This window comes from Corvus moneduloides, chromosome 2, assembly GCF_009650955.1.
Source record: "Corvus moneduloides isolate bCorMon1 chromosome 2, bCorMon1.pri, whole genome shotgun sequence".
In the NCBI taxonomy this organism is placed as follows: Eukaryota; Metazoa; Chordata; class Aves; order Passeriformes; family Corvidae; genus Corvus; species Corvus moneduloides.
The window spans coordinates 35,180,620-35,207,505 of record NC_045477.1 but is presented as its reverse complement, the minus strand read 5'-3'; the positions used below and the strand labels follow the sequence as shown (position 1 = coordinate 35,207,505).

At 38.7% G+C, this 26,886-nt stretch overlaps 1 protein-coding gene across 28 annotated transcripts in view; it reads right to left on the bottom strand.

The window, feature by feature from the left end:
* Positions 1-26,886, bottom strand: part of DLG2 (discs large MAGUK scaffold protein 2) — a 1,001,432-nt gene that overhangs the window by 187,189 nt on the left and 787,357 nt on the right. For all 28 annotated transcript variants that reach the window (XM_032099063.1, XM_032099062.1, XM_032099064.1 and 25 more), the window contains one exon: positions 10,621-10,723. In XM_032099063.1, coding sequence (XP_031954954.1) covers positions 10,621-10,723 — 103 coding nt within the window. The remainder of the gene's footprint in view (positions 1-10,620; positions 10,724-26,886) is intronic.

Sequence of the window (26,886 nt, the reverse complement as noted above, 5' to 3'; positions counted from 1 at the left end):
CTGAAATATACTTTTATCCCAAGCACAGCTTAGTGTGCAATCTGAAGCTGTTTACCTTCTTACTTACCCTTCACATGCACCTGCAGTCTAAGAATGTGTGGAATATGATGGGTGTGATGAGATCTCTTGCAGACACCCTTTGCAGCTCTTAAAATCTGGCCCTGTGGATCCCAGATTCCAGTTTCCAATGGCTGCATGTGCGTATTTGTATGTGCGTGTCCACTCAACAGAATTTCTGTTCTTAACAATGCCATGGTCACCTAACTATCAAATGCACCTCACATCAGTACTTTTACTTTCACTAAAGATCATATGTATCACCACTCTCAGCAGGCAGAGATCAGAGCTAGGAAGGCACATGGAGCAGGGTAACTATTCACTGTTGTAAGTGAAATCCTTAAAGAAGCTGTGGATGCAAGTGCAGCATTTAGGAACTCCTGGGTAGATCTTCCCTCTACCTCTTTGTCCCTCTCTATTTAAAAATGCACATTTTATGTTTCATTTCTTACACGCTGCTGTCATTCTTGCCTGTAGGGAATAAATTCAAAATAACCAACCAATTATCTAGAATTCATTATCTTGCAATTTCCTATCTTGCCTTGAAACTCTTAATTTTGTTATTTTTCTACTGGAATCACAACTTTAAGTTGTCCATGATTCTTCCCATTTTTCTCTCCCTACATTAAAATATTGACTGTGCTAACTTACCTCAAGAATTATTCCTGAGAGAAACTCTTGTCTAGCAATAAACCAAAGGCAGAGACTTCAATGAGTTCCTTTCTGGCTTCATTAGTGGTTCACCTGTTGAGCTGGGGAAAGCAATTTGATGTCTGCATAGCTCTTTCTAGTAGCTGCTTTGCAGGGACACCAGAAGAGGTCTATTCATCTTGCCTTAGCTTTGTCCATCCAGCCTAAGTTAGTCATCAGTGTTCATTCTACAGCTGGTAAGAAGAGACTCAACTCATCAATAAAGGCTGAATGACCTCAGAGAGAATTACATCTTGACTGAGAGACCTTTGGCAAGCAGCTTAGCCAATGGCCCCATATAAAGAAAACATTACTCTTATTTTTGTTTGTTTTTGCCTAGCTCTGTATCATAATTAAAAGCAAAGCTCTGTATGTGTCAAGAACCATAAACTTTAAAAATACAAATCATGAAAGACTGTCCCTAACATTCACTGAGAATTTTGTGCTGACAGCAGCCACAGTACTGGGCCAAGAAAATCCCTGACATGCTGTTGTCTCCTGTGATATTTATCAATGCCAGAATAACAGCTGTCATTTTTTGTCAGACTTGCTATCTTACCTCAGCATGAGATCTCCAGAAGCAGGTGAAAATCTCTGCATCCTTTGGGAAAACTTCATCCCCTTGTATCATAGAATCAGTCACAGAATCACAGAACAGTTTGGGTTGGAACAGACCTTAAAGACCATCCAGTTCCAACCCCCAGCCATGGGCAGGAACACCTTCCACTAGACCAGGTGGTTCAAAGACCCATCCATCCTAGCCTTGAACATTTCCAGGGGTGGGGCATCCACAGCTTCTCTGGGCAACCTGTGCCAGTGTCTTACCACTTTCTCCCTTGCTGATGTTTTGCAAGAAGAAAAAGTGACACCAGAAACTCTCTCTTCAGTTTGTCTCTTTCTAACTAAACACTGACACAAAAGCACCTTGAACTTACAAGATAGATTCAAAAGCAAAACTAAATTTTTTTCTTTTCAACAGACTGAAAAGAAGCTCTGCAGGAAACACCAGAAAAATATACTTTTAATTTCAAACTGAAATCTTATTTGCACAGTATTTTCATATAAATTACTGCAGGGAAAGGTTAAATTTTAGTATTCATATTCTCTGGGGACATAAGCTGAATACACAAGGATTGGGCAGAACCTATATTTTATTATTATTTTAAGCACCTGAGCATTGGTGATATTGACTGTATTGTGGAATGTCAGCCAGTTATACTTTGTATTTTCATGTCTCTACATGAAGTAATTCACCCGAAGGCACAAGAAAAACAGGTTTCTAGACAGCTTCTGAATTCTAATATAATAAAATGTGTTAAACTGTTTGGATAAAAAAATATTTTCATGAAGAGTCTTCAGCATCTTTAACAGCCCAATCACCCAGGGCCAGCTATGAGTTATATAACAGCCTCTAAAGCTGAAGTTTTCCAGTTCCTAGGAAGACTAGGAGAGGCAGTGGCAATGGAATAGGACAGACTTTTATTAACTGTAAGAAAAGAAGGAAAGAAAAAAAATCTGACACTGAAGGTAACTAAAAAGCAAAACAACAAAGAAACAAACCATGTCTTTGCAAAGTGCAAACATCAGTAAGAAGGGAAAGAGAACACATTTTAAAGTAAATAGATAGCAATAAAGAGGAGCTTCTCAAGTCATATGATATATGAAAGGATGTCACTGTGAAAGAATTAAAATAGAAAAAATTTTGGTAAGACTTATCGCTTAAAAAGTGAAGACTGCAAGCAAAAACAAACACCTTTGGCACGAAACACATTTTTCTCCAGGTGAAAAGCACAATAAAAAATTGAAAAAAGAAAGAGATTGAGAAAAGAAACACTGGAATGGGTTAAGAAATAGTGTCAACCTCATCCTCGTTCTAAAGTGAATTATCTTTGGGCATCCCTCTGCTCCCTCTGCAGCATACCCCCTTCTAAAAGGCCAGGACACAAATCCATACATGTCTTTGCCACTGAAAGAAGGTGTTGCTTTCTAAAAAAAGCTGTCAGGTAAGGGCAAAACCAGAGTTTTAGTGAACTCTAAGAAAGGGAAGAAAATGTGGAAGAATCTGTAGCCCATACTTAACAGTTAAATGAGCACCTGCAAACATGACCCCTCTTGCAAAAAGAAAACCAACCCTTTATTTGCATTCCCAACCAGACTTATTAATGACTACCCTAACAAAATAGCAAAAATTGGAAAATACTGAACTTAAATTAATAAATTGTCAAAGAAAAGTAATTCATAATCTCCAGCATGAGGAATTAGCAGATCCACTTTTTCCATGTGCACGTAAATATGACTAAAGCACAGAAGGCTGTGTACGAACAACAAAAAACTAAGCAAGACCTGCACTACAGATGAAGCTTAAGGGACTACAGAAAAAAACTCCCAATCACATAAATTCATGTTTTCACATTTCAAATGAAAAGAAGAAAAGATGGGTTTTGAAAGGAAATCATGCTTTCCCTGCACAACATTGACATGGACAACTGTGTATTCTTCAATGAAGAATGTACTATTCAAGGAAATTTAAAGCCTGTTGACAGAGACAAGAGCTAAATATGGCTGAATGAAAAAATAAGTACTTAACATGAAACATTCATGAAAATGGGAATTGAGAAAGCTCAGGAGTCTGTAAGAAAACAGCAAATACACTGTAGCAGACAGGGATGACTACATTAAACACAAGCGAATCCGCAGAAAAACATCAAGAAATTATATCCATAACTTGTTTCATGCATAGATGCACAGTGAGTGCTGACTATTATAGAGAAAGCCAAAAAAAAAAAAAAAAAAAAAAAAGAATTCTTCATATAAAATACTCAGTGTTGTATGGGTTTCACTATGTAACTCTACTAGGAAAGTGATCTTTAAATTTAACAGAGGAATTAAAATATAACCTTTTGTGTCTTATGGGAAGCCTACAAAGGTTTGACTTTACAAGAACACTTGTAATCCGTGGTGCTTCAGCTGTGGCATCTGATGAGCCCCAGAAATATCTGTCAGTGCTGGGGCAATGTCCATGAACACAGGCAGACTCAGGGACTAGAGTTAATTTGCAGTGGAGTGGAAGCTGTGGTGAGGACAGCTCAGGCAAACAGAAAGGAAATTCTGTGAGATGAGAAAATAATTTGAAAGTTAATCAGGGAGATTTTTTTAACCACCCTTTCCATTTTAAATATGCTTCAGGGGTTTTTACTTGAAGATATTGTGAAACTTGCAGTGAAATGATAAAATTAAAGGCTTTTCTCCAACAACGTAAAAATGAAAGCAGCATATGCTAAATAATGTGCAGCAAATAGCAGCACAAAAACTATACCTAAGGCAAATGTTTTGCATGGCCAGGCAAACAGGTGCTATCTTGGCACTGGTGCATTTGTCTGAAGGGTACCAAAACTGTATTTATTAGATCAAAAGAAAGGCAGCAAATACCAATCTCAAAATTTAACCCTGTACATTAACTGCTGACATAGCTTGGAGCACTCAAGGATTAGTTTTGAGCACAACAAATACCATTTGGTGCACTACATGAAATTGTGTATTGCAGCCACACAACTCTGTAAAACATCTTCACTAACAGAAATCTCTGCAGCAAAGAGCCAATTTCTTGCTTATTGAACTCTGGCAGTTTTGTTGAAGCAAAACATGTTAAAACGACAAGAAGGGAGAAATAGTTTTGACAGCATCATCTGTCATGCCATCCCTGGAAACATTCAAGGCCAGATTGGATGGGGCTCTGGGCAATCTGATTTAGTTGAAGGTGTCCCTGATCATGGGTGGAGGTTTGGAACTAGCTGGCCTTTAAAGGTCCCTTCCAACTGAAATTATCCTATGATCTGGCTAACCTCTCTTCAATGGGCACTTCATGAACAAGTAAGGGAGGCGTAGGCCTGCCATTTAATCAGCTGGAGGAAACAATTTACTATTCTCCAACTCAGTAAAAAAACTTTATGTGCAAATAAGAAAACAGTAGAATTGGAGATGCCACTATAAAAAAAAGGGGTAAAATAAGCAGCCTTTAATATTGCTATTTGAAAGAGTCTCTTGTGTAGGAGAACTCTGGCGCATTATCAAGTATTACCAATAAATTCGGATTGGAAATAAAAATTTCCCTAGTTTTGGAACAATGCTTCTTCTCTCGTGGTGTCAAGTAAAAAAAAAAGGCTCAAATATAAGGGAAAAATATATTATCATAATGTTGAGCTTTGTTATTTATATTTTCAGTCTTTCTCAATTTTCCTAACTTAAAAAAATGGACCAAGCTTCTCAACAAATTCACTCACTGAACTTCAGTTATTCATCTTTATAGTGGTGGTGTTTTCTACCGGAGGACAAGGAAAGGATTTTTCATCCCCCCAGGTGAGTTGGAGGGTACTCAGGGCAAGTATCACTTCACTATGTGCTTGTCCTGGTCTTTCTCCTCTCCCTAAGCTGCTAGCCACTCTTGGAAACTGGATCCTCAGCAAATGGGCCTTTAGTCAGATCCAGCTAGGCCATTCCGAGAGTACGTTCTGTTCTTCAATGCACATGCACGAAATATAACTCTAATATCTTGCATTCTTTGGCAATTGGATACAGCAGCTTCCAGGTGAAAGCCAACTGCTGTAATGCAACTCTAGCCAAGCAATTAAGCTACATTCTTTTTTAACAGCTGGGGAAAGGGAGCTTTAATAGGGCTAGTTGTGTTTCAAAGGATAGAAGTAACCTACACAAAGATGAATAAATAAAATTTTTTTCTTTTTCTTTTGTATTTTCTACCTACCTAATTCCCATGGCAGCTGGAAAGGTTAAACGTCTGAATCAGGAATTTACGTGACTTGTACTAAAAGAGGAGACAAGTGTTTGTACTCTGAGGCAGGAACAGGGAATGAAAAAGGGTTTAAGTACTAAAAAATATCCATCTCTTCAGAGACCTTCAGAAGTGACTCCTGGATTTTTCAACTGGTATTTTCAATAAAGCAAATCTCATGCATCTGCAGCTCAGACAAATGTGTAAGACAAGGGGTATTTTTTCATAAAACCTGGGGCTGCTTATAAAAGTTAGGTCTAATCCAATGTACTGTGGAGCCTCCCAGAATCAGGAGCAAAAGAATGAAAAAGTAAATGTAGTATCAGAGCTGCCAGGAGTTACTTAGGTGCTGTTCTTCAAAAATTCCCTTAGCTAATGCCTGCAAAGACAGACACTGCCTCTCACAGTGTCCCTCTCACACTGTATCTAAATCTCAGCTACTCACCTCACAACAGGCACCGAACAGCAGCTCACTCAGAAAGAGATAAAGCACAAATTCTTTCACTGTAGTAACTTTTTAACCTCTTCAGTGTCAGCTGCTCTAATCAAACTGTAATCAATGAATGTTTTCCCTGTATGCAAGCTGTTAAGAGAGCTGGTTAATTGGCTCGCTGGAAAGATTTAAATCACATGAAACTTCCAATTGGTTTAACAGTTTTCCAGGGACTGTTGTGAGGCAGTAGCTGCAGAGGTACTGCAATGCAGCACAGCTCAGCTTGCAGACCACTGACACAGAATATTTTGCAAAAAAAACTTAAGGCTACACTTTACCTTTTCACACTACTGTGGGGGAAAGGAACGTGAGCATTTGAGACTAAAATGTGCAGTAGAGCTTTTTAGCAGCTTTACTAGGAGACTAGTACTCTGGCCCCACTCCCAAGCAGTGTCTTTCAGGGCAAATTGTCACTATTTCAAACAAAGTTCCCTTTTCTTTAAAAATATATTTTAGCTTAACTGACAAAATGTTGCTTCTTTCTTAACTCCTTCCACACTGAGCTGTAACTTGTAACTTTTGCCATTAAAAATCAAAATCTGTCCTGAAAAAAACCTGGAAGTGTAAAATATGTTTCCCTGTGTGGTATATATTCCGGTTTAATTTCTACTTAATTGTTTAATAGGGACACACTGTTCCAGCCTAAGATTTTTTTCCAGGCTCAGTTTTTATTTTGCATTTACTTCATATTTGTGCAATATTTTAAAAGAGATCTGAGAGTTGTTAAGCTGGGAGGAAAGGTAAAATGCTTCTGATTAATAAAAATTGAAGTGCAAAGCTAAATATAAGTGATTGGTTCCTCTTCTAATTTTGTTCTAAGTAGCTTTTGGTCCTTAAATTATCTTTAATTTCATATCAATCATGTGCAGAAGATGTGAGCTTCACAAGAATATGAAAGGTTATCTTTCTGAAGCCTGCAGGGACTAGTTAGTGTAGATTGAATACATCAACAAACCTCCATATGAACTACATCCACAATGAGTATTAAGAGATCATGATGCTTAACATTAACTGACCTCCATTTACACAATACATGTGTGTACAACATGCAGTACACAGGCTATTTTCAGGTTTTAAAATAAAAGTAAGGAATCACACAAAAAGCCCAGAATTACAGCTGCTGTTCCTAAATATGTACTTCTACTGCTGAGCTCTGAGTTTTTTAATTTCTGTGATTTGTTTTCCTCTTGCTCTTAATAATCTTTCCATAACTTTGCTCACAGAATTTACATTTCTTCTTGGATTTTCACAGTGCTTTGCCTCTTCTAGTTCTCAGAGTGATGAAGGAAATAAAGGTGGTGAGTGTAAATGAGGAAAACAGGAATTGAAGAGCAGAAGAACCGAGGAGTCAGTTCTCCATTTATACTATCCCTTGTATTTCTAATCAATAACTTTGCATGAAATTGTTGTTTGTATCTTCTATTCTCCCTTTGTTCACAATATCTGTGCTCTTTTCCAGAATTTTCACTAAGGCTACTTTCATCTGAGGGCCGGGCAGTGTGGTTCAACTGAGCACCATCACCAACCACAGATCTGACAGCATTCAAAAAAATGCTGTGATGCTATTCTGTTTTATCTGAGCTCATCTCTGCATTTGCGTATTCCAAACAGGATGACAAAAAAAAGCACCACAATATTGATGGGAAAAGCTATTCAAATTGATGGTAAGAACTAGAGGAGTTACCATTCTTAGGAGATTTATTGCCAAGTCTCTAGACATAAATGTGAAGGAAGTTGATATGAGGCTTAGAATGGGATTCTGTTTGAAACAAGGAAAAACTTTGAAAACTGCTTCTATAGTATTTACCTAATTTTCTTTCCATAGCATAGTATTTATTTTTTGAGAAAATATCAAGATAAGCATACTGTAAGCCTTTCTTTACTGTATAAAAGTAAGCTTTTTCTACTCACTATTTTAATTGCTAATCATCAGCTGGCTTATAGTATAGACTGGTGCTTATATCATTGTCACTCAATACCCAAAATATCAATAGCTAAAGGTTTCATTGAATGTTTTTGTTTGCAACAACATCTGATAGCTTAATAATCTGGAAAAGATTAAGAAAACGTACTGATTAACATTTGTAGTGGCTATTCTTGGATCTCCCCAGAAAAGCCTGAAGCTGTAGTAACAACTCAGAACTTCCACTGTGAAAATGGAAGAAGCTACAAGCCAACTTAACTTATGTATTTTACTAGATTTGGAAGCATTTTAAAGTGAGAAGCTCCTGAGGGAAGCACAGTTGTACAGTTTTAGGACTATTTTATGACTATGTTCCAACATAAGCAACAAGATAAGATACAGTAAATAAGAAATGAGGTATGAATTTCAAATGAAGGACAAAAAGAGTTCTGCAATAACTTTAGAATAAAAGAAGTATTTATGCTCATATAGAGTGTGTTTGTCTTTCTGTGTGACCTATAAATTTTTAAACAATTCTCTGTGAAGGTTACTTAACTCTTGAAAATTTTTTTCATCTTTCTTTGCTGTTAGGCATTTCTCAGGAAAGAGATATTTCATTTTACATCTGATTTATGCAGTTTGCATTAACCAGCATCTCATATTAAAATGAAATACTTCAGCAGTAACACAAGACATGCTGGACAACTACAGAGTACCCTCATTACTTTTAAAGATTAAATCATTTACTATAAAAAGGCAAACTTTTGGGCCCTGTTCTTCCCAAGCTTCACTCTCTGTGGTGTGTTTTGAGCTATTTGGCTGAAACAGAAAACTGGCTTTGCTTCACTGACAAGAAGTCACACCATTGGGACTAGTCTGCCCTCAACAGGGTTTTTGGTGAACGGAGCAATGACATAGGAAAAATGGAATAAATATGCAATATAATACCTGATGGATTTCATTAGCATCATTTGAATTGTATATTCACCAAAACTGAATTTGACACAGTACTGAGCTGCTACAATGTAAGGTACAAGTATGTCAACTAGAAGTTCGATTATAATAGGAGAAAGCTGTTAAGAGTTGTGTATTTTTGTGTATCAACAATGGCATGGAACAACTGTGACATTCCAGTGATTGCTACAAGTACCCAGACACCATGGTGATAATTGCAGTGTAAAATCACCAGACAGCAAACAAGACTACTGGAACTAATAGGAACATGGTTTCATTCAGAACCCAGTGCGGATCTCTATCTGTAATGGAATTGCTTTTCAATACTTCTTCTTTGAAATACCGCTGATTATTACTCATGCATTTTTATATTAATATGTTCCATTTATTTAACTAAAGAAAGATACTTTCAATTTCATTTGCTCTCATCTGCCCATTTCTTAGTATGGCCTAATTTATTCTCTTTGGTGACTCAAGGGCAGATGAACTAATAAATGGATACTTGATTCCAGATCTGAAGCACATTTGTACATTCGACTAAAATAGAAGCTGTTTTTCTCTTTGTGTGCTATCATCAGGATCCAAAGAAATGAAGGAAAGTATCATATTGGATAAATTCTGGCAGTACTAATTCATCTTCCCTAAAAAGCCCCAGCTATCATCAGGATCCAAAGAAATGAAGGAAAGTATCATATTGGATAAATTCTGGCAGTACTAATTCATCTTCCCTAAAAAGCCCCAACTGACTAAGCATGTTATTAGAGCTAATGTTTCACCTGAGACCTACATATCTACTGGGCTGGGCACAATCAGGCAGAACCAACTTGTGAATTGAGATAGAACTGCCTACTGAAAAACATAACACAGTGCCAGCAAGTCTTCACAGACACGTGTACTTGCTGAATTAATCTGGCAAAGACTTTCAAAGTAACAACTGCTGCAGAGGAAAACCACCCTGAGTTCCAGTCAGAAGGTAATATTCCTCTCACAAATTCCTTGAGAACCTCAGATAGTCATTTGGGTCACTGCTCAGGGACAAAAAGAAGTTCTGACCTTTAATTCTGAACTCCAAATCAATCAGCGCCTACTTCTGTCCACTGAAACTAGCTTAACCTCTAGACAGCTAAATATTAGCAAAATTTGAATGAGATGCATCCCACCTTAAATGTCTTACATTTTGCTGAATTTCCTGCTGATGCTTTTATTTAGAAAGCTGTCATTTTCTCTCATAAGTAGTTTTTATCCAGGCCTAATGGCCCTGAAGGTACAAGGACACTGTCATCCAACAGTAATAATGGGAAGCTCTACACATTCTGCAGGAAGCATTTATCTTTGTCTAATTCTAATCTGACTGTTTGAAGTGATGTCAGATCTTCCTGGCATTTCTGTTCTCTCTTAACCTGTCTTTTGCATTACCTATTTCCAGGAAGAGAATAGAAAAGAACATAAAATGAGCGCTAATGACAATAAAATGATTAACTAAGTGTTGATTACTGTCTTATTATATATACACTTAAAGAGAGCTCCTATAGTTTCATAAAACGCTTCTAAAAGCCAAGTCTGTGACAAAAATACAGCCACTTCTTTGGGACAGAATTGTCACTTTAATTTTAATTCCAGATAACTGCTGGTGATAGCTGGGAAACTCGCTATCTACAGCAACCTCATCCTGTTAAATGAGTGGCTCCAAAGCACTTCTCTTTTGCCATCTGCCTTTCAGGTGGTTATTTCACTTACCCTCTGGCTGGTATTGTGCTATGATTGTTACCGTCTGCCCCGCTCCTTTGAGCGCAGCCGCAGCCTGCTCATGGGTAGCGCCTCGGAGATCGATGCCGTTCACCTGCGCAGGGAATGAAGACAACAACAGGTATGAGGAGTTTGGCTTTAGGCAGGGAGACAGAAGTGGGGTTCTACTGTAAATATCCAATGGATGTAAAGGTCAGATTGCCCAGATGCAGAAGCAAAATCAAAAAGACTGAGAGGAAATTTCCTATGACTGGCCAAGAGGATACACACTGGTACCACTCACCCCACAGTTTGACTGTTCTTATCCATGCAGATTCTCTGACTGCTATTTTTGGGTGTTCCCTGTTCTACTGAGTTTACATTTTTGGTTGTCTCTTCATCAAGCACTATCACTTAATACATTAAGTTCAAAAGACAAGTTTTCTGTAATGCTTGAAGGTCACTGTAGAATACTGCAAGCAAGGAAACTGCTCCTTCAGACAAACTCTGCAGGGCCAGTCAGTAGCATCAGGAAACCCATAGATGCATAGAGCATGTCTAACAAAAGCTGCTTGTTGCAGAACTTTCAGAGCAAAAACCCCATCTACTGTTTTCTGTTCATGCAACTCCTCCGACCACTGCCTGGAAATATCCCGTATCCTGCACACGACAGCAATGGAGTTGCTATCAGACACAGCTTCCTCAACTCTGCCTCTTCAACATCCACAGATCTTTCCATAGGGTTTCTTTTTCTTAATCAATTTTGGCTGCACAAGAAATAGAAGAGGAACAGAGTAGAACTAAGTAGGAAGTCCACCCCTAAAACTCAGGGGCAGTTTCAGAACTCTTTTGATTTGTATTTGTGATACGTTTTGTCAGCAGTATCCCAAAGAAGAGACAGAATTCACATACAGATTTATAAACTGCTCCAGTAACTTGAATTCTGCTTTCCAGTGGGAGCATTACTGTCTAGCTGTACTGAAGAATGTGAGATTTCTTTTATTTATTTATGTTTGTATGTATGTGTTTATTTATGTATTTATCTGTCTTTCACTTCTACAGGTTTTCACTCTATAATATTTTAGTGAAGAACAGGGAACTTTTGTCATATAGGAACCTCAGAAGGACAGAAATCCTTTTCTGATTGCTGAAGAAAAGAAAAAGAAGGGAAATAAAGGGCAGGAAGAGGAAAGTGAACCATGCTATAACAAGCAAATAGGCTGAAACACTAGACCCAAATTCTCATCTATAGCAAATATTTGTGTTTATGTTTACCAAGTACTACTGCAAGATGGCTAAGCACATATTGAAAAGATGGGGGGGTTTAATTTAAATTTTAACAACTTTTTAAGGATTGCAAAAATAAATTTGATTCCATGGAACTTTTTAAGTAATAGCTACTGAACTTGTTATGAATACATTTACTTAGGTCAATAATGTTTAGAAACTGGCCCATCTTAACTTGCTGTCTTTCATCAAATTTTAGAGAATGTGATGTTTTGAGAACACAATTATTATTTACCACGGAATCACAGAGTCATAGAATAGTTTTGGTTGGAAGGGAATTCTAAAGCCCTTCTGTAATGAACAGGGACATTCGACTAGACCATGTAGCTCAGAGCCCTGTCCATCCTGACCCTGAATGTTTCCAGGGATGGTGCACCCACCACCTCTCTGGGTAACCTGTGTCTCTATCTCACCACTGCCATCATAAAAAAATTCTTGTTTATTTGCGTGACAAAATCTAGTCCTTACTAGTATGCAAACAACATTTAGACTACTGCTCTTAGAAAAACTAATTTGTGATAGCAATAATATAAAGCCCAGGAGATACCAGAGTTTCTGATCCAGAAGACTGCATGATGCTGTAGAACTGTTGACTGTACACAGAAATTATGAGCATGGGGCAAATATAACATAAAAACTTCATAATTTAACACAGGAATCCTCACTTGTCCCAGCTCCCTGTGATGTTATAATGGTTGGTGGAAGCTTTCAAAAAAAATGAGCCAAAGGTTCAAAAGCTTCCATTAAAGTCGTGCACAGAAACCTCTGGGAAACACTCACTGAAACTCAGTCTAGGAATATAAGACCCTAGAGAGCAATAATTAAGTGCATTCTAAAAGAACAAAGGAGAGAATCAGAACTTTCTGTGTCATAAAAATCTAACATATTTTAATTTACAACAGTGAAAAATATCTAAAGAGGGAGATGATGTCAGCTAGGACTTTGCAACCTCTGTGGAGAATACCAGCTTCCTGTAAGGAACACAACTTAGGCTACTGCTGTAGAAAAAGAGGTGCTGTTCCCTACTTTTTCTCAGTGATGGTGTTATGACACTTGATGTTGCATTGCATTGAGCACAGATGTACCAGCACTACAATCACTCAATAACTCTGCACTATAGCCATGGTTTTGTGAAGTCTGAGCAGAATCCCTAAATTTAGGAAGCACAGTGCCTGTATCATGACATAAAGGAAACATCAGCCTTGATTCTGTGTCTGAAGAAGAGAACTTTGAAGCCAACTAACCTTTCCTTTAATAGAGACCTTAGTTCTAATCTGTGTGCTTTTCCCTTTCATAACTGGAGTCCTTGAGAGAGTCCCACAAAAGAATAGGATGATCTGAAGAAAAGCTTAAAGGAAAATTCCTGGATTCCTGAGCTCCTGAACTGGGGAGATTGATATAGATGATGTCACCTGGTCAGCAGGTTCCAAGAAAAAAAAATTAAGTTTTGTTCAGGCTTAAGTTTGAAGACTGTAGATTATGAGAGGACACAAGCCTTTCTTAAGCAACATAGGAAAACACTGTGGCAGTCTCTAAAAGTCCTGTTAATAGTAGGGAAGATTTAAACATCATTAATAAATCCCAATAATCTCTCTATAGAAAAAAGGAGAGGACGTCTGAAAGAATAAGGAAATCGCATGCTTATTCTCTTTCTCCTCTGAGAAACAATAGTTCTGTGTCTATGTGAGCTAATAAGTACAATCCTAATAATGCATCAAGACTGTGAATATAAGACAGGAATTTCACTGAAGTTTTTACATAAACATTTTTCACTTCTCCACAGAAAAACAAGAAGCTGCTGTAATGGCAGCTGACTACTTTCTGCCCTTTGCACCTTTGTTTTAGAAGAAATGATTGCCTAAGGTACAAACACAACACATTGTAGTGAATGGATTTCCCTGATACTAATTTCACTTTTCTGTTAGGATATAAGTGGGGATAGACACTTGAAGACTTAGAGGCCTGAGTGGCTGAAATCAAAAGAGCAAGGAAAAGAAATTTCAGAGAAAATAACACATAAATTTTATCTTCTGAAATTTTTATCTAGGTGATAATCTAGCTAGGCAAACCAGATTAAGTAATGTTGAACATTAGGTTGACTACATTAGGTTGCCGAAACAGTGATCTCCCTCTTGAAGGTGCACAGCTGCAGAAAAAAAAATCAAATAAGCACTGCCAAATAGATAGGGAGAGGTCTGTTTGCATGCTATTTTACTCACCAACAGTGACAGAATCTCACTGTAAGATAATAGGTATTAATTTTAGAAATGATTTATAATCTAGTTTGACTTTGTAAAGAACAAGAAGAGTAGATGTTAACTTGATTTCTGGGTATCATTTCCCCCTACTTAAAAGCAAATATAATAAACTCCCAAACCTTCTAGCTGAAAAACATCATATTCATGTAGCAGCATTAAATCTTGATGAAAGGCACCATTAGTTTATATGTTTTAATCAAATTTTTACCATCAGAGCAAAATGAAGAAGAATTTGGAAAGAATAAAATGAATAATACTCAGTCTAGTTTCTTCCTGCAAAACAATATCTTAATATAATGTCTCATAATAATTGTGTCCAGTGACATTTTTCCCAATATGATTTCATTGCAAATTGTTAAATCTGATTAAAATGACTGCTTTTAATTAATTTAACATAATTTTTTTTAAGAATAATCAGTAAAAGAAAGTTAAAAAAATCAGAAAAAGGTGCAAGTGTGTGCAGGAAAAGTTAATAAATATCAAAGGTGTTTTGGTTGTTCGTTGTTTTTGTTTTTCTACAATAAACAGACTTGCTTCTTTAGAAAGTATTATACAATAAGCAAAGTAGCTGTTCTGAGCTTGACTGCACAGCCCTAATGTCCTGGCCCAGGATGAACTTGACTGCACAATTTCTGATGCCTAACTTCAAAATGAAGTTGACATAATGGAAATAAGAAGAGCCTGCAGCTTATACAGAAGTCTGTCTCTTCTGCGTGCTGCGGCAAAAAGCTGCTCGAAAGCTTACAAACAAAGAGGAGTGCTGCAACAGAAGGTTAGAGCTGAAAACTACAGTCAAAATTAAATTGAGATGGAGAAAAAGATGCAACAATAGCTCACAGGAATTACTGGGCCTTTGCACTGGTTGACTCAAAATAAAGCATGATCTACTTCATTTAATACTGAATCATAACTGAAGTGAAAGATCAGATTTACTTTTTGCACAGATCGAACTCTTACAAAACTGGAAGAGTTATATTTCCTCCAAAATATTTGAGTAGTCCTTATTAGCACAAATTGATTGTGTTCTGAACAGATTTGTTGCTGTCTGGTTGTCTTCTAGAAAGTGAACATGATTTGTATGTAGGTCATTCAAACAGAAGCTAGCAGAATAATCTGGTTTATTTAGCCATTTTTTTCTTTAGGCCACCTTATTTTGTGTTTGTACAGTGGTTAAATGAATACTTGGAACACCTTGTTGGATTGGAAAAGAAAGGAAAAACACATCCTTTCCTGGGGGAGGAAACATAAAGGATTTATTTTCATTTCTTCCTTAAGTTGTCACTGACATAGTACATGCTTTTATACATTAAATTAAAAGGTGAAGGAAAGGCATTCTTTTACCACGGAACAAACAATAGAGCAGAGTTTTCAAGTTCTGTCTAAATTCTTTTCATAAAATAAGAGCTTTTGGTGCCTGAAAAAGCAAACAGAAGTCTGAATAATGACAACTCTTTACAGCCAGAATTCCTATTGTTTGCATTCAGAGAGGATACAAAGAACCCTATTTATCTGCCGTAATTTTGCACATCAATTTAAATATTCTCAAGCATGTTATCAGGAGATGAGAGGAAAGCTGGGCCATGCTCTCCAGCAGTCCTGCTTAGCCACTGGGAATGTAAAACAGGGAACATTGGGAAAAAGCCCATTAGGGATGACCTGCTGGGAACACGTCTGAGGAAGACCTTCCTCACAAGCAGGTGGAATAACCATTCTACTCCACGGCCCCCGCAACCCTTGACGAATGATAGAGCCCACCAAAAAGCACAACTCTAAGGAACCAGGGCGTGTCGCCAAAGTACAGCCTTTGAGCAGCTTTTTGCAAAGCGAAGGCCACACATCCTGCCTGAGGTCGAGGCTCTGCTGGGTGCTGCTGGAAGAGCTGTGGAAGTAAAGCAAGCTCAGCACCATGGACAATCTGGGACATGGTTGTGGGGGTGGCACCCAGCAGAGGAAATACTGATATGGGACAGTCTTTGCCTTGCTACTGAAAAAAAGGTTTACAAATAGAAAGATAGAAGAAATGCATGGGGGAGTCTTCACTCTCCAGCTTAGCTTTTGCTATAGTTTCAAGCTTGCTTTATTGCTTTTATCTCACTTTTCTCAATTCTGATCTTTTCTGAGCCTACACTTTCTACTGTTTAGTTAGAGCTGCACAGAGAAGCACAGTGGTTTTCTCATTCTCAACTCCACTGAAAACATAGGATCATGTCCTGTCTGTTATTCTCCATGCCCAGCATCCTCCTTCTCTCTTTTTACGGGCTAGCAATTTCAGCAACCTTTACAATTTTCCTTGTCTGGCTACCTTGGAGTTACAAGTTTTGCCTCTAGTAAGCAGTTCTTTATGCTCTGATGAGCTGGATGTTCTAGAGGCAAACTTCTCTCTCTGGAAAACAAGAACCACCATGGGGGTATAAGCTGTATCATGCCTTTTTCTGCCAGGAACTTTAAGGAGGCAGCTAAGCCAAAACAAAGAGATATAAAAGCATATTTGAAGCAGAAAAAAAAAAAAATTATGTTCTTGAAGAGGTGTCTTGCACACACTGCCTTTTACAGTAGGAACAAACAAGTTTTCTGACTCACCAGACCACATGAATCATTCCAAATGGCACCTGTTAAGCCTAGAACCATAGGCAAAGACATGTTTTAACCCAAACTGTACAGAAATTCTGATACAAGATCTGCTTCCCACGTGATTGTAGCTTTTATGAGTGATCCCAGATTTGCAAACTTTGAAGTAATTTCACTGAAGTGACATCTTAAGAGCCATTTCCCCTCAATTCCATCAGAATTCCTCAAAATTAGTTTAATAAATAGAACTAGTTTAATAAGTAAATGACAGCATATGAAAAGGTCACATAGGCTCCCTGGAGCCTGAATGGACATGAAACTTATTTTACTCAGATCACTAAATAGCTACCAGATTGTTCAAGTACCAACCTGAACTGGACGGGATTCAGCAACTACAAGGTGATCAAAGACATTTTGTCGTACTACTAAATGGTAAAGTTCAGACAAAGGAACACATACTTTTTGCATATTAAGCCAACTGGTATTACCAGTGAAAAATACTAGCTAACTACACAGGCCAGTGTTTATTAACTGATTTAAAAGTAAATATAAACAATATTTTTCATCAATTTTATACATGAAACATCCATCAAACAGAATTGTTAGTAAGAATATTAGTTACTGTTAAAATGGAGAGCTCATAATTAGCTCTTAAATTCAAATCTAGTCGCTACTTTTTTATTTTCTGTCCTTCTGTGTGGTCACTCAATTCCTGCCACCACTTAATTTCATGGATCTCACTACAGCGTCATCTTCACAAGCATTCACACATTCCGTTTCCTTTGCAGTTCCTGCTCTCTTTCTATTCTGAATTGGTAAAATACCAAACTGTCCCTCCTCCCTGCTACAGCTTTTACTTTACACATAACTGTTACTTCCATTCACTTTCCTGCCTTTCTGACACATCCCTCTTTCTCTCTAATTCTGTTTTCAGCATTTGTATTTTCTTGTCTCCTGTTCTCATCCTGGGTCATTTAGACATGCCCTTTTAGTAGCAGTTATTCCATATACCTTGGTGTCCATATACTTCTAAAAGGTATTTTTCCTTACGCAGTAACTGTTTCCTAAATTAACTCTCACATTTGCAAGTGTAAGTGAATGGATATAACTAAACCAGCATTGTTCAATTTTACTCATAATGCTGCAGAGTTTTGTTGGGGTCCCTCCCCCGCCGTGTAGCCCTGGGAGAGGGGCCCTGAGGGCACAGACACGGGATTTCCCTGCCCCTGCTCAGCCTCGTTCCCATTGGTTGGTTTGTGTTCCCTGCGCGGGCAGAAGGACCCTTGGTCCCGTGACTGGAACAGTTCCTGGGCAGAGCCCCGGCCATGCGGCTGGAGAAATAAACATCTCTGAAACAGCTATCAAGAATCTGTCTGTCCATATATATTTCCTTTCCACGGGACTCCTGGTTTGATATATGCGTGTTGCAGGATCCCCACTGCAACATAATGGTGGCAAATTGAGAGCAGAACGATCCCCGATCCCTAAGCGACTGATTTGTGTGAGTAAACCCTGGAAACTTTGGATTCCTCTTCTTGGTTTTGCTTTGCTATTCCATATCTAAACTATGGAGGAACCGTGGGAAGACTCTTGGCTCTCAGAGCTGCATATGGACATTTATCTTAAACTTAAAATGATTCTTGAACAACGATTTGTGAATTTTAGCTTGATTCAAGCTCAAAAAGAACTGAAACACTTCCTGGCATGGTTGTTTAAGAACTTTTTCTATGTTTCTTGGGATTTAATTTTTACCAAGGGCTTTTGGAAAACCGTTTGGACACAGTTAATATTGGAGTCAAAATATATGCCGATGGAAGAATATTTTCGTGAATATTATTTAGTTACCGAGACTGTTGAGCAATGTCAGCTGTGTCCTGGCGAAGGGAAGCCTGGCGCAGGGACCGTGCGGCCCAGGCCACGTGCACCGAGCGCTCTGCGAGCAGCAGCGAGGCAGTTCCCGCGCGCGGGCGGAGCCACGCGAGCCGCAGTGTCGGCGGCGGAGCGAGGCGCAGCGGGAGCGGCGGGACCCGCACAGTCCCGCGCAGAGCATGGTGGAGCGAGCCCCGTGAACGCCCGACCGAGAGGGGCGGCGCGCGGGCGGCGGCTGGCGGCGGTGGAACGGAGCCGCGCCCAGCCGAAATGCGCGCTGGAGCAGGGCGCGGGGGGATCGTCGCTCGGGGGCCCGGCCGAGACGTGGGTGCAGCGCCCGGCATCGGCAGCGAAGCTGCGACCAGAGGAGGCGACGCACGGAGAACTGAGCGGCGCGGCCCGGCCCGGCCCGCGCAGCCCCGAACGCGACCCCGGGAAGAGCGCGCAGGCACCAGCAGCCCCGACAATTCCAACACGGGAGCGACCGAAAGAGAGAGCAAAGACGCAGCGAGACAGAAAACAGCAGCCACTCGAAAAAAGGAAAAGATCATAGTACCTAAGACCTTAGGGATAGTAAAATGGTATAATGTTAAGCAAAATTATGGTTTTATAACAAGGTGTGGCAACCAGCAAGACATATTCGTGCATAGAACTGCTATTAAAAAGAATAACCCTGAAAAATGCATCCCAAGCTTGGGAGATGGAGAAGTCGTGGAATTCAAAATTATACGAGGTAGAAAAGGGTTACAAGCATCGCAGGTCACTGGGCCTGATGGTGTTCCTGTAAAAGGCAGTATATATGCTAAAAATCGTAGTCATGTTAGACAGTATCTCCATTGTAAGTCCCCCCTACAGTCTCCCTTTCCTAATCCCACCTTTCCTTTTTACCCTATGTCCTATTACCCCCAGTGTATTCCCAATCCGTTTTTTCATCCATGGTTTCCCTCACAAAACCATGCTTTTGCCAATTGTTTCCCCAAAAATCCCTTTCCAATGCCGAGTGGGGGATGAAAAGGGGGAGGGAAGAAGTTAAACCCTCTCTTGCCTCAGTTTCCCCACAAAGCATGCTCAGAGTTCTGTCTCCCTTCTGTCAGCCCTAAGATGTTCCACAGAATCTGACTGGACATTTAAAGACTCAGGAGGGTGGCTTGTTTTGTTTTGAAACTGTTCTTGTTATGTTTATCCAGTTGTTTTCATTCTCCTTTTATTAAAATAAAACGGGTGAGGTGTTGGGGTCCCTCCCCTGCCGTGTAGCCCTGGGAGAGGGGCCCTGAGGGCACAGACACGGGGTTTCCCTGCCCCTGCTCAGCCTCGTTCCCATTGGTTGGTTTGTGTTCCCTGCGCGGGCAGAAGGACCCTCGGGTCCCGTGACTGGAACAGTTCCTCGGCAGAGCCCCGGCCATGCGGCTGGAGAAATAAACATCTCTCTGAAACAGCTATCAAGAATCTGTCTGTCCATATATATTTCCTTTCCACGGGACTCCTGGTTTGATATATGCGTGTTGCAGGATCCCCACTGCAACAGAGTTTTTGCTTCACATTTGAATTTCAAAGGACAGTATAAGCAGAAATAATGATTGAAATTCTCTTGCTTCTGAAATGAGGTAAAGGTTTCCTTTTTAACAAGTTTCTTATACCTCAAAGATGATAAGAATTTAATTTCAGCTCAAGCCAACAAGAAATAGGTACTTGGGAACTGAAATAAAAAGGCAAAACAATTTTAGAGGCTGCTTAGAGACAGAAGCGACGCTGAGCACTGAGTTAGTGATGAATTCAAAAACTGATATCCTTGCCTTGAGCTCTGCTTGATAGGTGTTTTCATATTTCCACATCACAGAGTAGGGCACTGTGGCCTGTGAAAGGTGAGACAGCCATTGGCTGCTGCCATGGCAAATCCATACTGATCTCAACCCAGTGACCAGGAGGCAATGTGTCAATGGCTGAGTGGTATTGTCTTCCTGGAATGATGTAAGTAAATGTTCAGTGCTCACATTTCATGTTAAAACTCCCCTGAAGCACAACATTCATAGTTTACTTGTGGCTCTACAGATGAGGATTATGACACAGACACTTTGAATAGACAAAGCTATGTACTCTCAAATAAACCATGTTTTTTATAAGCAGTGGAAAGGAAATAGCTCATGTATTCTCTAAGTGATTTTCCTTTTGTTACTGTTCTGGTGGCTTGCTTGATCAGATTCTTATTTTTTCAAAAAGATCTCAGAAAATTCTTCCAACAAACTATTGCAAATATCCCTACAATACCCTATTTAATGGATGGCCAATTTCCATTACTTTGCAGCTTGTGTCACAAGATAATTTTTTTAATCACTCAGAAACCCAAAACTGACTGGGCAGTAGAGCAGAATGATTCCTGGAGACTAGTTAGTTTGAGCACAAGGCAAAAGTCCAGCCTGAGGCAAAGATCTGAATGAATAAAGCTCAGGGATTTTAGCCATTTTGTCCAGCAGTAGCAGCTTGGCTTTCACTTTTACACTGTGGGCCTGGCAGTGCGGCAACACTGAGGGGTGCAAACCTCATAACAAATCTTCAGTCAGATGTGACATAATTCTGCTTGACAGTGTTACACCAAAATTCGCCAAGTCAGAATGTCTGAATTGAATGTGCACTCCTCCTTAAACTACGAGGAGCTGAAGAGCAAGCAGTCTGGCATGAGATAATTTCTACTCATTGAGGCAATAGTAAAATGAATGTCTTAGAGCCAACTAACGATTTCATCACAACAGAAATATACAGCCCCTAGTCTAGGCCAATTTACTAGCTGTGTATGACACAGAACTGACAGGTCTGATAGTTAACACTCTTTAGGGGAAAAAAAGACATACCTATTCAAGAGAACTGTTGGTATAATTTGTTAGCTTCTGATCATGTGCTTGGAAATGTGATAGTAAAGTTAGGAAACACTACATCAAGACAATTCCAATGTATGTTATAGATTGCAGAAAGATGCAGGTGAGGAGTTGTGGTGGGGAGAGAGAAATCCAGCTGGAAGACAAATTCCTAGATTAATGAGATGAAATTATGCAGCAATATATGCAGCATTCCAGAATATTCTGGCAGTATTTTTTTTTTTCCCTAGAATCTTCATTAAACTTGTATTTTTGAAAGTAACCTATTTTGTTTTGAAGTTGCAAAATGGCAAGTCTATGAGCTTCTCTGGCAATACAGCCCAGTAGCCGTGATTACAAAATAAATGCCTCGTATTTTGAGGCTGACTATGTCCAAGCTCCACTTCCAGCCATCAGATTATATGTATCTACCAACAACACTGAAAAACAGTTTGCTACCAGCTCTCTTCTCCAAGATTGACTATTTCCAGATGGAAGTGTTAAAATGGACACAGTTCATACTTCATTATAATGCATTTTTACTGTCAAGGGGGATGCTAAGATTTTCCTGACATGAGTTCTAAACTCCACAGCTTCATGGGAAAAGAGAGTCTGTTCTTTTCAAAGAGCCATTTCTTTAAACACATAAAAGACAAGCTTTTCAAAAGCATAAATCTGTTTGCACCCAGTTTCTCTTCACTGGGTTCCCAGTTGCCTTCTGTACCTTTAAATCTCTCTTCTTGTTTGGGGAAGTTGCACGGGTGTCTCAGTTTTGTGAAATGTTTTTGGCTCATCATGATGACAGTGAGTACTGAACATATGTCTGCATGCATTGTGAGGGGTGAAACTGAGTTTATCTGGAAAAGGCAGAGCACTGTGCACCCAGATGATCCCATATAAATATAAAGAGGTTGAGAACTCTTAGAGACCTTTTACCATTTCAAACTCATCCTCAAATCCCAGAATTCCCAGCATTGTCAGCAATATCTGAACTTGTATTAAACAACTGTTTTGCCCCGGATCTTTCCATTAGCTCTTGTCATGACAACATCTTTGCTTTTCTCTGCTTTTCTCCAGTTATTTTTTAAGCTTATGACCTGCTACTCTATGAAGATGTTGACAGGTAGCTTACAGGGGCTGCAAGTTTGCAGCAAGATGACATTTATGGCTTCTTCTGTGAACCTATGAACCTGTGACTAATGTTCTTTAAGGAGGAAAATTACATTTCACAATTTATTATTGAAAAATTCATCAGGATTATTACTCCTTCTGTTGTTTTCTAAGTATCTGCAAATAGACTGATTATTTCTCCCAGAAGTTTTCCCTGAAAATTGGGCAACCTGTTCTGTGCTCCCAAATATTCCTTCAGTTCTTGAATAAAATTATGAATGGTCTGCATTGAATAGTTCCTTAAGTATACAAGAATTAACTTAATCTGTTTATAACACCTAACCTGTCTAAATTCTAATCTTACTTTGCCTAAGTCCACTTTAAAGACTTTTCTGTTTCTTCATAACTGCCCTAATTGGATAATTGTGGATCCATCTGTTTTTAAAGACAAAACAACAAAAAAATGCATGGAAGGTTTGAACTCTCATGGTCTCACTTTTAAACAATCTTTTTTCCAGCTCTTTGGGAAATTAATTTATTGCTTGGTTTTCCATTTTCATCAAACATTTTCTTGATGCTTTTTCTAATTATTGAAAGTACAGACCATTTTACATCTTGCCCTTCAGAACTTCCCCCCAAATTTTACCTAACATTTCTACATTTTTAAGGCTTGGGCTGTTATTACCACAGTGACTAACTCAGCTTTCACTTTTTCAGTGTTGATTACTTGAGTTTCACAATGGTGACTGCACAGTAAACTGGTTTTGAAGTTCATGTTACTTCCTCGTTCCCTTTCAGCACAAAATCATAAAAATTGCCACTACACTATATGGTTACTCAAGGGTAAGTTGGGTTTCATTGTTTTATTCTCCCATTTTTAGGCCATTCTTCCTTACTGGTGAGAATAAAATCTAGAATTATCTGACTTATACTTGTTTTTCCATATTCTCCATCAAAACGACTAATGAATGTTTGGTCTGTTTGGGTGGGATTTATTTCAATAAAGGGAAGTTATGCCAAATTCTCTAAAATCTGTGAAAACAAATATAAACTTTTACAGAAAAATGGTCATCTGACCCATGTAAAATGTCTGCTTTAGGGCAAGGCAAGTTGTATTCAAAAGTGGCTACACCTTTCTGTTAGCTACAGAGGGGGCCTAAAGAGTTATACACTCTGTGCTTCCCAACATGACCAAAGCCAGAATGTAGATTATTCCACTACATACTTCTAAGGAGCTTAATCTACCTGTCCTTCCAGTTGATGTCATCCCATTAACATATGACAATGCCTGTGCTCTCAGCTCTTTCCTCTCCAGAGGTTTTCTTTTTACAGATCTGTCACATATATCACCTACCATTCAGTATTGATCCTTTGTGTAGCAACACATTCTTGCTTGATTTTCAAACAAATTCTACTTTAAGAGAGTCCAGTCAGGTGCACTGATCTACCCATTTAAATCACTGTTCTGATCATATATTAACATTTTCAATATACTCCAAACAGTGCTCTATACATAACTACAAAGCAAGTTTACACAGTAAACATACTGACTAAACAGGATTAATGTTTAAAATGTTACAGGAGTCTACAGGAAATTGCAGCTAAAGGCCACTGAATTTGATAGACTGTCCCACGCCTGAGGACAGAGTCAGACACCACTCACACTACCATGCTTCACCATGGGGAAGAAAGCATCCTAAGGATATGGTCAGGGCCAATGCAAACAATTCCTGTAGGGCAAAGGGAATATCTGTTACAATCCTGACACTACTACACAAGAGCGACAAACTGATGATCCAAGGAGAAAAGATACCCGGCCCTATAGAGATGTTTCAAACATTTTCCAAGACAACTGCATTTCAAAAAAAAGAAAATCTGAGAAGGAAAACCAGATGGTATTTTCCATTTATCTTAGTTTTGTAACTAGGTAATGAAATACACTATTTTCCCTAAGCAGTTTTACTGCTTTTACCATGAACAAAAAACCATTTTAAATTAGAAAGCTGAAAGCTTCTCTGTACCCAAGTAAGGGAAGTCAGTCTGAAGGTTAAATATAAGTGTAGCAAATACAAAGCATAAATATTTGCTATAAGTAAGCACAGATTCCATCCTGCTCTATAAGGTCACTTTTAGAGTAGAAATTGAAGAATGCTCTTTTTTCAAATGCATATTGTATTTTTGGCTACAGGTGTGACTGAGAAGGTGGGTAGGAGCTGTGTGGGAGGAACCAAGTACAAAGAGATGTTTAAAATGTTCATAAGGGATAGCAAATGTCTCACAAAAAAACCAACAGCGGGATGATGTACAGACACAAGACAAAATCTGATCAATATAAGAGATGACCTTCCCTCTGCAAGGGAGAACCTTGTATAAAACACCAGACACAATACTAAAGTGAGATGCTCAAATACTGGTGTTGTAAACTAGGTTTATATAGTGCCATGTACCAGTGTCAGAAAACCCCATGGAGTATCTCCATCAGCCCCTTCCCAATCCATAGTTATTTCACTCTCAGAAAGAAGTGTCTTTCCCCATATATTAATACATCCTGATACTACACCAGATCACCAGGAAAATCACACAGAATGCTTTGGTTAACATCATTCACCTGATTCAGGTTAGATGAGAGGGTAAATGGAAGTGTTACAAGAGTACTACATGTCTCTTTGCAGTGCAGCCTGTTCTTTTTCTACTCTTTCCTGCTGCTGTTGAGCAATAACCCTTCAGAAAAGTTGTTTTATCTCCTTAAGGTAACCTGTGGATGCATTGCCTGGGAACAGTCATCTCACTCCAGAGCAAGCAGTCTACTTTTTCTCTTGATTCTACTTTCAGGCTCCGAGTCACGCTGCATCCAGCCATTGTGAACATAAAGCATTTCTACAGGAGAATGAAATAAAACTGATACTGCCTTTATGCTTCACGATTTTATGTTACTTTTCTTTGCAATTAAGGAAGCACGATGTTAGCTGAAAAAGCAAATATATATTAAAAGGGCAAACCAACATGAAATGTGAGACTCAGTTTAAGACACCTAAATATGGAGATGAATGCATGTGGTGTTTAAGCTTAAAAATCAATACAGGTAATAAAGCTTACAGAGAAATTCAGCCTGCTCTACACAGCTCACAGTGGGCCAGCTGAACTGTTCTCTTGCCTCCTTTGACATTAATGGCAACCAGACACCCAGCAAACATGCAGATGTCTAAATGTAAGTATCTTAATCTGAGGTTTAACCTTGACCAAAACCAAAAAAATTCAGTAACTTCAAAAGTTTTCAAATGCAAATACTTGCTGTTAACCCCTTATGCCTATTAATTCACTGTAATTCCTTCATTTGTATACAACTTCAACTTGATGCAGCCTTATGGAAAACTATAAAACTGTTTGAAAAGAAGTGTCAGCATAGGAACTCAAGGAGCAATATGCAGTAACTATTTCTGTGAAATTGTAAATCTGAATTTTGTTGCTGAACTTGCACGTCTAAACTAATTCTCTGTGGTTTAGGTCCTGCACCTATTGAAAAAATTGCCTACTTGGCACTGAAAATGCTTTAAAGCATTCAGACTAGGACACCTAAAAGAAAGACTTGTGTTTTATCAAGATTTTGATTTGAGATTGTAATGAAAAAAACAATGTGGCCATTTTTCTTTGAAAAGGACTGTCCTGCTTTTCCTGCCTCCCCAGGAATTTCCCCTAAAAATTGCAATTCACTATGCACATCTTTCCTAAAACGGTAAGATTTGTACTGCTTTCTGTCAGGGTGTAGGCACAATGGGTGGCCATTTTATGCATATGGCTCATGGAAATAATTTGTTCTAATGCAGGTGGTTTTGACTAACCAACACTGGGTTCCCATTGCTGTTTTAATAGGAAAAATATCCCTTAGCATTGGAAGTGCAACTTAAAACTGCAAGAATAGCATCAAGGAACATTACATTTTATTTTTATTGAAGACTGCATTTTCCTAACAGATGGAGAACTTGGGGTTAGATCTGAGTTCAAACACCCTCTAAACTTGGCCCAGACTTCTAAAATGACTTTAAACAAATCATTTAACACACTGGCACCTCATTTCTCCAAAAGAAATAATTCTTCCATTGATATTCTGAACTGTTTCCTTTGGCCTATAAGTATCTGAGACAAAAATTAATCTCAGTGCACACAGCATGTAGTAAATCAAACATTAATGTCAATTAGCATTCAACATGCTACTGATAATAGTTATGGCATACTTAGTAAGGGGAAAATAGCATATGGAGGGATATATTCTAGTACAGTGATGAATTTACATTGGTGATGTATGTGTTACTTCATTTTAAAGGCATTCAGAAATGAGA